This window comes from Aristolochia californica, unplaced genomic scaffold (genome assembly GCF_029961685.1).
Source record: "Aristolochia californica isolate CCGP_79_NKW_82.1479 unplaced genomic scaffold, dmAriCali1.0.hap1 SCAF_13, whole genome shotgun sequence".
Classification (NCBI taxonomy): Eukaryota; Viridiplantae; Streptophyta; class Magnoliopsida; order Piperales; family Aristolochiaceae; genus Aristolochia; species Aristolochia californica.
The window spans coordinates 22383714-22396398 of NW_027181804.1; the positions used below are offsets into that span (position 1 = coordinate 22383714).

The 12685-nt window shown below is 41.0% G+C and overlaps 2 protein-coding genes across 2 annotated transcripts; one reads left to right on the top strand and one right to left on the bottom strand.

Moving 5' to 3' along the window:
• Positions 1-5275: 5275 nt before the first annotated feature.
• LOC137947709 (uncharacterized) lies at positions 5276-10328 on the top strand. The gene is made up of 11 exons (XM_068793482.1): positions 5276-6100; positions 6874-6984; positions 7074-7106; positions 7175-7337; positions 7415-7593; positions 7767-7903; positions 8006-8101; positions 8192-8261; positions 8363-8440; positions 8524-8650; positions 9997-10328. The coding sequence occupies exons 1-11, from the start codon at positions 5276-5278 to the stop codon at positions 10326-10328; spliced, it is 2151 nt and encodes a 716-aa protein (XP_068649583.1).
• Positions 10329-11076: 748 nt separating this feature from the next.
• LOC137947710 (RING-H2 finger protein ATL29-like) lies at positions 11077-11823 on the bottom strand. The gene has a single exon (XM_068793483.1). The coding sequence runs from the start codon at positions 11821-11823 to the stop codon at positions 11077-11079; it is 747 nt and encodes a 248-aa protein (XP_068649584.1).
• Positions 11824-12685: the final 862 nt, after the last annotated feature.

Below are 12685 nucleotides of genomic sequence, written 5' to 3' on the forward strand. Positions count from 1 at the left end.
CTACTTCTCATCCTATTTCAAACTTTGTTTCTCACCATCAATTGTCTTCTTCATGTTGTTAGTTTCTTACATCTATTTCTTAGTTTCTCAGAGACATCCAGGATGGAAGGCTACCATGGAAGAAGAAATTCATGTCTTATATGAGAATCAAACTTGGGCACTTGTTCCTCTTCCTCCCGCAAAAAAAAAACACGTGGGTTGTAAATGGGTTTTTACTATCAAACATAATCTAGATGGTCCTGTTGCTCACCTCAATGCCCAACTCGTTGGCAAAGGATACACTCAGTATTATGGAGTAGATTATGAGGAAACATTTTCCCCAGTGGCTAAATTAAACTTGGTATGCATCTTATTATTATCTCTAACTTCTAACTCCTAAAGACTGGTATTTCAATTGGATGTCAAAAATGCCTTTTGAATGAGGACATAAAAAAAGAGATATATATGCATTAACCACCTAGTTTTGTGGTTGAGAGGGAGTTTGTATGCAAATTGAGAAAGTCTCTTTATGGACTTAAAAATGTTCTCGGACTTGGTTCGAAAAATTTAGCCAAGCAATGTTATGGTTTGGATTCAGTTGATGCTCAGTAGATCATTATATCTTCATCAAGAATACATTAAAAGGGAAAGTATTACTAGCAATTTATGTGGATGATATCGTATTAACCGGTAGTGATGCAGATAACATAAAAGAAGTAAAAGAAAAGATATGTCAAGAATTTAAAACAAAAGATCTTGGACTTCTAAATATTTTCTAAGAATTGATGTATTACAGTCCAAGCATGGAATTGTATTATCTCAGAGAAAGTATGGTTTGAATCTACTAGAAGACACAAGGATAATGGGAAGTCAACCTGCAGATACTCCTATAGATGCTAATGCAATGCTATGTGCAAGCTCTGGAGAATATGTTGATTTAGGTAAATATCAGAGGCTAGTGGAAAATCTTATCTACCTCATGGTGACTAGAATAGATATATCATTTGTAATGTGTGGTGAGTTAGTATATGCACAAACTACAACTTATCCATTGGCAAGCATAGAAGAGGATACTAAGATATTTAAAAAGAGCTTTGAGAAAAGTGTTTCTCTATAAGAATCGTGGTCATTACAATATAGAAGGTTTCTCAATTGTAGATTGGGATCACCCAATGACAGGAAGTCCACTTTGGGGTACTATACCTTAGTTGGAGGTAACCTAGTTACATGGAGAAACAAAAAAGAGAATGTGGTTGCAAAGTCAAGCGTAGAGGCAAAGTACAAAGATATGGCCCACACAATTAGTGAGCTCCTATGGATCAGATCCCTTCTTACTGAATTGGGATTCCATAAAGGAACTTCTATGGAATTATATTATGACAACCAAGTGGTCATTCATATCACTTCAAATCATGTCTTCCATGAGAGGAAAAAACACATTGAGGTAGACTGCCATTTTATACAAGAGAAATTTTAGGCTGGTATTTTATCTCTTAGTCAAGTTTCATCACAAGGGCAAGTGGCAGATATTTTTATAAAACCAATTGCATTCAATATCTTAACCACTATATGTAGCAACCTGGGTATTTACGATATTTTCTCCCCATCAGCTTGAGGGGGAGTGAGTGTACCTCAAGTAGCATTAAGGTAATATGCATGCCCACATCAAGGAGGTGGCACAAAGGATAAATAAGTGTTCATCTCATAAGATGCCACAAGGGTGTAATTATGTAAGATTATGTATGTCTACTTAAGGTAGCCCTAACGACATTGTATTCAATGTAACACTCTCTCATCAACTATAAATAGAGGCTCAAGATGAGGGGTAGATCATTCAAGCCTTCTCCTTTTCTCTCAAATTCGTCCATAGCCTTTCTCCCTTCTCCTAAGCACTCACGAGCTCCTTCTCTCTCTAGCCTTCTCTCTTTTTCCTTTTCTCTTATATTTTCTTCTCTTTTCTTCTCCTCTTCTTCTTCTTCTTCCTCTCCTTTCTCATCACTTTGGCCGAGGACCTTATCATAAGATCATAAATCCAACTAATATAGAGCTATGACACATGCAGTAAGTGAACTCTTATGGGTTAAATCCCACTTAGTAGAATTGGATTTCAACGACAGAGAACCGACAAAAGTCCACTATGATAGTTAAACTGCAATCCCCATTGCCTCCAACCCAGTCTTTCATGAAAGAACTAAGCATATTGAGGTTGACTGTCACTTTGTCAAAGAAAAGCTGCAGGCAAGAATTATATCTCTTACAAATGTTTGTTCTCACAATCAACTTGTTGATATACTCACAAAACCATTTAGACCAAGCTAGGCATATATTATGTCTTCTCACCACCAGCTTGAGGGGGAGTGTTAGAAGATATGGTCAAACTTCAATGACATTAATGTAATAACCCTTCATTTTTTCTCTCTTATTTACACATTTTAGGGTGAAAGGTATACTTGTAATTATTATATTCTTGACCACTGGAAATAGACCTTAAGGGGGAGGATTAGGTCATTCCAACGAGCCCTAATCTCTCCCCACCTCCTATATGTGCTTCTCCTTCTCCACTGTTGTCATCCCCTCTCTTTTTTCTTCTTCTCTTTTTTTTTCTTCTTCTTCTTTCTTCTCTCCTGCTTCCTCTCTTCTATCACATGTGACCCTCAAAATCACAGATGATGGAGTCATGAAAATAACATAGGTAAAATACACAAACCCTTCTATCTTCCTTGAGTTCGTATGAGACTCTCTTTCTCTCTCTCTCTCTCTCTCACACACACACACACACACACACACACACACACACACACACACACACAACACACACACACACACACACACACACACAAACACACACACACACACACACACACACACACACACACACACACACACACACACACACACACACACACACACACACGTGCAAGGTTCTCATGCTCAATCACACTTGTGTGGTCTATCAAACATGTTGGAACATGTATTTGGTGTGGGCACATATGTCACATGTGTGACATGTGGGGCCAAAGTAGGATGAGCTTTTTGAAACGATCAAATCGATCTTACCATTCAGATGGATCAAGATAAAGCCATTGGATGGAAAAATTTCAAATCCAAACTATCAAATCAGGCGGTTAAAAATCTGAACCGTTGGATCAATCAATTACAGATATGAACTATTAGATCAAACAGTTATAAGATTTGAACCGTCAGATCAAGCAGTTATTGATCTAAATGGTCAAATCATGTTGTTACATATCTAACAGTTAGATCAAAAGTCATTACAGATCTAAAACATTAGCTCGATGTGGTTACAAATCTGAAGGCCAAATTGGGCATCAATGATCTGAATCGTTAGATCAAAATGGTTACAGATTTGGAGAGTAAAATCAGCCTAGAGATCAAGCGGTGGTTTTCCAAAATATGTTAGAAAGCTCTATAAATAGAGTTGCAGAGCGTGAGGGAGCAACAAAGAAGAAATTCTGAGCTCTTAAAAATGTTCTGAAAAGAAGAAAGTGTTCTTCGTATTCCTGAGAGGACTTCTAGTGTTCTTGAAAGAAAAAGAGGAGGTGAATCCCTTTCAAAGACAGTGAATACACGTCTTAGGCCAGATATAGGTATTATTTTATTATTTTATTATTTTCTATCTGATTGGTGAAGAGGGTCAACAAAAGGTACGCATCGGTACTAGATATTAATTTAGGTTTATTAAGTGTTTAAAAAAGTTATGTGAAATGCATTATTATTTTCCAACACATGACACTAGGAGAAGTGAGCAATTAGTCAGAGAAGCATTCTTAGACCTTCTTACAAGCATGCCAGAATGGCAAAAGAAATGGACCAGACGAATCAGAGATCGTTGCTGTGGAAAGACAGCAGCCACCACCAAAGAAGCCAAAGAAGTCTCCTGCTATTAAGAGGTTCGCCTGTTTTGTTTGTGCTAATGCATAGATATGTTACAGCGTTGTACAAATTGTCATTTAATTACGATGTGATGTCTATCTCTTTCTTAATTGGATTGGGCAAAGTGTTACTAACCCTTCGGTTTGCATTTCTACCGTCATTAAGCATAAAATATTGTAACAAGTGTACGCAACATGGCTTCTACCAGTGAGAAATATCAAATATACAGTCAACATGTAGTTGCTGTTTGGAAATAAGAGATTCTGGCCTTTCGGCAACCAATGACGTCTCCTCCAATTGGGGGAAAAGGACCCCTAACCAACGATCTTTCGTCTTCCCGCTCATGGCGAGGGGAATTGGGATCTCTACTTTCCTCGGTTTCTTCATCGATCTCCTCGTTAAAATCAACCAGACGACTAACTCTGAACCTTTTTCCCGCACAATAAACCATTCCATCTTCTTACGAGCTTCCATTCCTTTGCTCCTACGGTGATTCACCCTGCCTGTGTCTGCTCTAGTAGGAGCTCAAGTCTCAACTACGTGAGCCTCCTGCTGGTGCAGTAGAGAAGGGATCGGAGCAATGATTCAATCATCTGTCTTCTGGTTCAGATTTATGTCACTGCGGAGAGAGGCGACGACAAGAAAGACCAAGGAGTACTGTTCAGTGACCCTGATGTACACACGAATAATTCAGCTTGTCTACCATGCTACAGCGTGAAATGAATTGAAATGTGGTTGCCGTTGTCGTAGTCTTCTTTATCATCTCCTACCCTGCGCAGGGGATGACAGCTTTTAAAATCGGAAGTCAATAAACTCTAACATTTGGTTTTGTATTAATTGTTTACATTAATCGCTGCTAGCCTGGACTCCCGATTTGTTCGCAAAAACGTTACAAGTTAAAAGTTTCAACAGTAATTCGATCGAAATCGTTGGACAAGTTCGTTTTCCATCTTTTGATTTGGCATTTTTGGAGCTGCGTCAGGGCCATTCTCAGCAACCAGTGCTTCAAGCATGCATCTCCGGAGCTCATTTTTCTCTAATTTTACCGACGGAGATTTGAATCTGATGCGTCACGACATAATTGAAATTTAAATCAACCACTGTGCAAACGACAATAACAAAACGGCAAGGGCCAAGAAGACACTTATAGTTTTCTGATGATCTCGGTGATCCAGAGTTGCAGTCACCGATGCTATGCCGCTATCTATGAGTAAAATAGAGTGTTTTTATACTTGTGTCCGTCTGCACCTTTTCTCTACCAGGAAACCTCGACTTCTTCACCACCACCTTGGAATAATCAACCCCACGAAAACGAAAACAAAAAACGACCCAAGGATGTCTGATCCCTCCCTGTTAATAATCTCCACCTTCCGCTTTCAGCTTCTTGCAGACTCAGTCTGCCATGACAAGACCAAACCTCCAGATCAGGAGCCTCAGCCCCAACATCCCTAAACCTGCCAAGGAGCAACTTCGGCCCGCTCCATCTCGTACCTGCCGCTCTACCTGCTCCACTACCTCTCCATTCTCCCGTAAACTGGTACTAATCAAATCTAAAATTGGAAAGACCAGTCAGGAGCATTCCAACTTGACCGAAGAGAGCCTTGAGGAGCACAACCGGATACAAGCCATCGACATCAGGCGCCACTGGGGAACTAGCCCTTACTACAAAGGACTCACAGACTCGGCTCTCTACCTCAACCGCGTCAAGAACGGCGGGTTAAGCCCCGGGCGTGAGAGCCGTGTCAGCGCTCGCACGTCGTCCTCCATCTCCACCGTCTTTTCCAAAATTCATGAATGGGGTGCCTCTTGCTTCAGAGTTAAACCCGAGTCTATGGCTTCTGCTGCCGTCAATTCAAACACGGGTTTAGCCGCTGCCAGCGATGCAAGAACAGACCTTCCTCCGGTGACTATGACGGTTGCTGCTACAGTTCCGGTACCTGCAAGGAATTCAAGGGTTTCTGTGTCAGCGATACAAGATGTGATCGAGATTGGTTCTATGAATTGTCAGTTTGTGAAACCCGTAGAGAAGAGGAACCCTGTCGAAGGGAGGCCATTGAGGGAGAGACTCGTAATGTTTCCGGTGATGAACGGCGAAGGTGATAGGAGGAAGCGGTCGGTAGAAGAGACGACGAAAGAGAAAGAGTTCGTTTGGGCAGATCGGTATAGGCCAAATACTCTTAATGATTTCATTTGTAACAGAGATGGAGCCACATATTTGCGCGACACTGTGAGTTTTCTAGTATCTTTGCATGCATGGACATAATTTGCTACTACCTTTAACATCCCTAATTTGCATAAAATGTTTTTACACTCGAACACCATAAAAAAGTGTGGACCACTGTGAAATGTGGTAAACGAAACTGCCTCAAAATCTCATGCCTAAAAGCTATTAAACTATTCTCTCTCTGTTCTATTGCTCTATCTTCACAACGAATTAAACTCAAAAGAAGATCAACCCAATAGTCTCATATGTTATGTAGTATTACAACTAACATTTCCTTATGAATAATTCTCTTTTTTTAAGGATTTTTTTAGAAAATACCCATTTAAAAAAACATTTAGCAAGATACCCATCTTCATCAAAATACCCAATTTTGAGTGGGTCGAAATATTAACTTGCCTTGTTGGACAGTCAACAAGCCACATCAGCCGACACGGTGGCCTGATGACATGGCAAATTAACCGTCCAACATGGTGTTTTGATCAATTAAAGTTGAGTATTTTACTAATTAAGTTTTTAAATTGGGTATTTTGCTAATTAATTTGTTTAAATTAGTTAATTCTAAAAAAACCCTTTTTTCTTATTTTTCTACGTTTTCCTGCAACTTAGCTGTCGGGCCAGATCAATCCGAACCACTTCCAGATCAGGTTTAGGTCTGCACATTTGAACTTTTTAATAAATATATATATGGAGGGGGATTGATAACATGGGTTCATCAGGAGCATGTTCAGTATTGTTGTTGTTAAGGCCATTTATCTTTTTATTGTGGTTATTTGCAGGTAGCCCAAGCGAAAGGCAGTCATTTTATATTTGAGGGTCCTCCTGGGGTGGGAAAGAGAACCATGATCTGGGCGTTGCTCAAAGAAGTTTACGGAGCAGAAAGCTTGACGGTAAATGTTTAAGTGATCACCCACAATTATCAATGTCAATTATCTTCAGAATCTGTTGCTAACAGTCTTTTTTGACATATTCTCCACAGACGAAAGAGGAGTGGAAGGAATTCCATTTGAAGGTTTTTATCTAATCCATACCATTTTCTTCTTAATTTTTTCCGAGCTGAAGTTCCATTACTGGATTCAGGGAGAAGCTATGCCGAGCATAAAAGTACGCATGAAGGTGTCTGCTCACCATGTTGAGATCAATCTGTCTGAGCTTCGTGGGTACGAGAGACAAGTTATAGTGGATTTGGTGAAGCAAACGTATAGCTTCGCTGAAAAATGCGATCTGGCCAGTAACGTCCGAGGTATACAGTTTTTTTCTTTAATTTGGTGGAATGTTATTTTACGTGACGCTCTTGATCTTCCTGCTAGATGTTTGCAGCAATTGTTCTTCACGAGTCGGATAAGCTTTCCACGGATGCCCAATACTATATTCGTTGGGTAATGGAACGGTATAAATGCTGCAATAAGATCATATTTAGCTGTTCAGACGTCTCTAAGCTTCAGCCAGTTAGATCTCTCTGTGAACACATTCAGCTTCTTCCACCTTCCAACAGTGAGGTATCCATAAATGGGACAAGTTCAGTTCCAGCATTTCGACTTTGCATCTCAGCTTCCTTCGTTTGGAATATCTGCCAAGATCATACATGACGTCTGAAGAACTATTTACTTGCATATTTTAGTAATTAATTGTGCTAATTTCTCTGATAAAATTTTCCGTAATACTGTTTTAGATTGTGGAAGTCCTGGAGTTCATTGCCAAGCACGAAAACATTGAGTTGCCTCGCCATCTCGCTGAAAAATTTGCTGACAACTCTAAACAGAACCTCCGACAGTCTATCCGATCATTCGAGGCGTCCTGGCAGTTGAAGTAATAATGCAAGATAGTGCTGAAACGTTTGATTCTCTGTTAAATCTGTTTTTTTAATAATCCTTTGCTAATAACATCATCGTCTTTCTGGATTGGACCCAGTTATGCATTCACTGAAAATCAAGTAATTTTGACTGGATGGGAAGATGATATAGAAAATATTGCCAAGAACATTATCGATGAACAAAGCCCAAAGCAGTAAGCAATTTCTCTACGTTATCTATTTATTTTGATTATTAATCTTGTTGTTTCAGAGGGATGGCTTACCCATGCATTTGTTTGTTGCAGGCTATATATTATTCGTGGGAAACTGCAAAAGTTAATAGAACATAGTGTATCTCCAGAGTTCATATTCAGCGTAAGTTTCTCACGCAGAACAGTAGAACTTCATCCCCATCCTCTCACCTGTTTCTTTTCTTTCTTGAATTTTTTATTAAAGAGGTTTCCTTATTACTGCAGACTTTGGTAGAAGAGCTGAAGAAGCATTTGGATGAGAAGTTCAAACCCCAAATCGATGCCTTGTACCTGGAATACAACGTGAGATAAAACTTGATTTCATGAAACTCTATAAAATAAAAAAATCAAGAATCCCTGAACTAAGTTTTTTAGCTGGTGTGCAGCGTGATGGTGGTTATCTCTTTGATGGAGAAAATTCCGTCGTCCTTATCAGCAGGCCGGAAGAGGCATCTGCTAGGAGAAATAGCGATCCAGTGAGGAAAAACATATATCACTTTATGAAAATTGAAGGTAATAGTCTCAGAACATCCCACTGACATTTATGCATTTCTGCTTTAATGAGCGCTCCCCTCTTACCCGCTACCCTTTCTCCGTTTACAGAATTTACAGCTAAATTCATGAGTTTCTACAAGTCTTGCGTCAAGAAGAATTCAGAAGGAGACGTTTGAGAGAGCTAGAGCTCGAAAGCTGTGTGTTCCTGTAAATGAAGAGCGCCTCGCCCATGATTCGTATAAAAAGATACAAGATGTGTTTTACAAAGCAGAGATTGCGATCACTGTGGCTAGCCACAGCTTGTTTATGTTCATGTATTGCAGTAAGATGTGTAACCTAATGGGCCACGTCCCATGTAACTCGTCGACTAATCGGTAAACATGTTCGAAGGGAAGCCATCAACTGCCAACGTCAAGGTTACTTACTGGTTTTGATTGTTTAATATTGAATTTAGGAATGAAGAATAATATTTACCGTGATTATCATTGATCATGTGTACACTATTTATAGAGATGTATTTGCAGAAGCTCTTTCTGAAATAAGTCATGCATTGCAGTAAGATGTGTAACCTAATGGGCCACGTCCCATGTAACTCGTCGACTAATCGGTAAACATGTTCGAAGGGAAGCCATCAACTGCCAACGTCAAGGTTACTTACTGGTTTTGATTGTTTAATATTGAATTTAGGAATGAAGAATAATATTTACCGTGATTATCATTGATCATATGTACACTATTTATAGAATTACAATAGAGATTGTAAGTGATTAAAATTTTAGTTTTAGTTTATCTCGAACTTATATGTCGATTCTTATTCTTATCTCTATCATGCCCCCACAAAATGGAGTCCAAACTTGATCTTTAAAAAGAGAAAACGTGTTCTCGAAAGTGGTTTGGTGAGAGCAGCAACTCTAGTAGCAGCTAAGAAGAACAATGGGTAGCAGCTGGGAAGAGTAGCAACACTGGTAGGAAACTGGGGCGGATGGAATCGCATCGTCCGATGGAAGAGCAACGACACTAGTAGCAATTGGGAAGAGCAAAAACATCGGTAGAGGCTGGGGCAGACAGAATTGCATCGTCCGGTGGAAGAGCAGCGACACTAGAAGCGGCTAGGGCAGACAGAATCGCATTGTCCAATGAAAGAGCAACGACACTAGTAGCGGCTGAGGCGGATGGAATTGCATCGTTCAAATGGGCAGAAGAGGTTTTGTAATGAATTTTTTTCCCCACGTGTGAACTACATGTGTGAGTTCACATGCTACTCAGGTACATGCGCGGTACGGGGCATCCAGGGGGAAAATAATTTTCCCCCTGAACTTAGGTCTCCCGTTCACTACTAAGACGACACGGGAGGTTTGGTACAGCGTCGACGAGGGAGGTTGTCAGTAGAGTAGACGGTGGCAGCGGTGCGACGACGACGGGAGAGAGTTCGGATCAACTACTTTGGCTGGGGTACGACGAGGTGAGGGCAAGGCTGCGCGAGTCGACGTTGACGACGACAGTTGGCAACGGGTGGCGGCAGGGTGGAGGGATTTGTTCAGGAAATTGGCGATGGGCAGAGGCACTGGCTGACTGGGGTCATGGCTTGGGGAAGGTCGAAACAGAAGAGGGAGAAGTTTTTTGGGTTGGTGCCGGAGACGAAAGGCCATGGTTATGTGTCGGCGCGGCACAGGAGAGGAGTTGGAGAGACGGTTGAGGGAAAATCCTATGCGATGCTGCTATCGACTGAAGTAACATCAGCGACGAGCCTGCAACTGTGGCTGTGATGGCTTTCCTCTACTCGATGACTGCAGAGAGGAAGCTGAGTGTCAATGGCAGCTCGGAGGTGAAGGGATTTCAGTGGGAAATCGACAACAGGAGAAGAATGAAGGGTGGAGGTTATGGCTGACATGGGTGATGACATTGACGACCATGTCTATCTTCCAGCAAGGAACAAAATTCCGGGAGGGAATGAGAGATACCAATACGAAGAGGAGGGAGAGATAGGGGCAGAAGGGGCGTAGGGTCTTCACTGGTGACATGGAGTGGCGATTGAGACGACAATAGATGGCAATTTCCAGCGACAAGGAACTGGTTCTGATTAATTGATTGAAACTCTGATATCATATAGAATTTAGGAATGGAGAATAATATTTTTCGTGATTATCATTGATCAAGTGTACACTGTTTATAAAATTATAATACAAACTGTAGGTGATTACAACTCTTCAGAGTTTGAGTTTGAGTCTATTTCGAACTTATATGTTAATTCTTATCTTATCTCTGTCATTTAATTGAACAAGAGAAAGAAAGAAAGAATATCTGCACCGCGTGTAGTGAGGTCGAATTATATTATATGAATGGTCCCCGAGGTTTTTTTGTTTGCTAAAAGGATTAATTCAGCTACGTTTTCATTAATAGAGAAATGGTGGAAGAAGAAACAAAAGATATGTCTACGTTTTTTTTCACACTTTTGCTGGGTTCCCGTCGCTACTGCAAGATGCCTGATGTGCTTCTGTCTTTTTTCTTTGTTTTCCATTTTCCAAATCGTCAGAGAACTGTGCAGTGGTTACGCAGTTCCTCCCCAAAAAAACTTCTTCCGGCTCCTGCACAGTCTCCGGCACCGGGAATTCGCATGGGGTGCTGTCCACCGACTGCCTCTCTATAATCTCCAGGATCACGTGTCCTCCAGACCCTTCTTGCTGTTCATCGCTTTCCGGCGCCGGAGAAGTGTATTCCGGCGACTTAACGGCTGGATCGAGCTGCAGACGACAGACAGGACATGTAGTGTGGTGATCAAACCAGATATCAATGCAATCTTGATGGAAAACGTGATAGCATCCGGTAATAAGCCTGAGAGTGTCGCCTTGGGAGAACTCGCCAAGGCAGACTGTGCATTCCCGGCTGTTCCCTGCAGACTGTGCATCATCTTTGGCGTAAGCGATGGTGGGAAAGGCGGCAATAAGGGTAGGATCCAATCCGCGGCGGGAGGCGGCCGAGTGGTGGGAGTCGCCGGCAGAATTGGAGGTCTGCCGCCCCGATGAAAATGACCAGCCGAATAAATCTATCACGTAGCGGCAGAAATAAATCCCGAAGAAGCCGACGAGGAGGCAGACAATGACGATGAATGTGATGAGTAAGGGGAGGGACTGCCGGTAGTAGAGTCCCGTCGGGGTGTGGTAAGATTCCGGCAAATGTTGGACGGCGGACATCGCCGTAGATTAGAGGTCTGCTGCATCGGGTATATGCATGGATAAACAAGAAAGTTATTTCTTTAGGTAATGGGCTCTGTTTTCTTGTTGTTTTGTCTGTTTAAGTTCTCGTATGAAAGTTTTTCTTTCTTTTTTTCCAGAGAAAACTGTAGCATCTGGGATCAAGATCAGAGGAGAAAAGGCGAAGAGATCATCCGTTTAATGCGGAGGAGGAGGTCGATCCCTCAGCGTTGGTTTGGCTTCTACGGCCGGACTCACTGCCTTGACCGTGGCGGACACGGATCCTTGACCGGGCCTGTTGGATGCGTCGGACCACTTTCAGGAAATCTCGGAAACCAAATCGCGTTACTTGTCGCCTTTACAGGGAACAAAAGGAAGTCCGATCTCAGCAACCAGTTATTCTTAGTCAGTTTTGTGATTTCTTTTAGCAAACTGTAGGTAAAAAATAGGACTCTTCCAATTTTATCTCCTTCTATTCATCACGTGAAGCAGAAATTTTCTCACCTTCTCTCCCCAGTCTTCAACACCGAGCTAAACCCTAAACCCTTAACCCTAAACCCTCTTGAGTTGTTTGTTACTCTTATCGGTTTTTTAAGAAGCTATCTCTGCTGGTTCACTATAAAAAAGAAAAGGTTTTTTAGGCTTACTTTATCTGGAGAATGTATTTTTTTGTGTTAGTGTACACAAAGAAAAATACAATAAAAGTACTATTTTTGTTAGTATGTGTAACGAAAGATACTATATAAAGTCCATAAAGAATTTATTAATAAATACTCTATGACAGATTTTAACTTTTCTAAGATAATTTTATTTAACTTTTTTATAACTTTATTTAACTTTTCTTTTAATAAACTAAGATAGA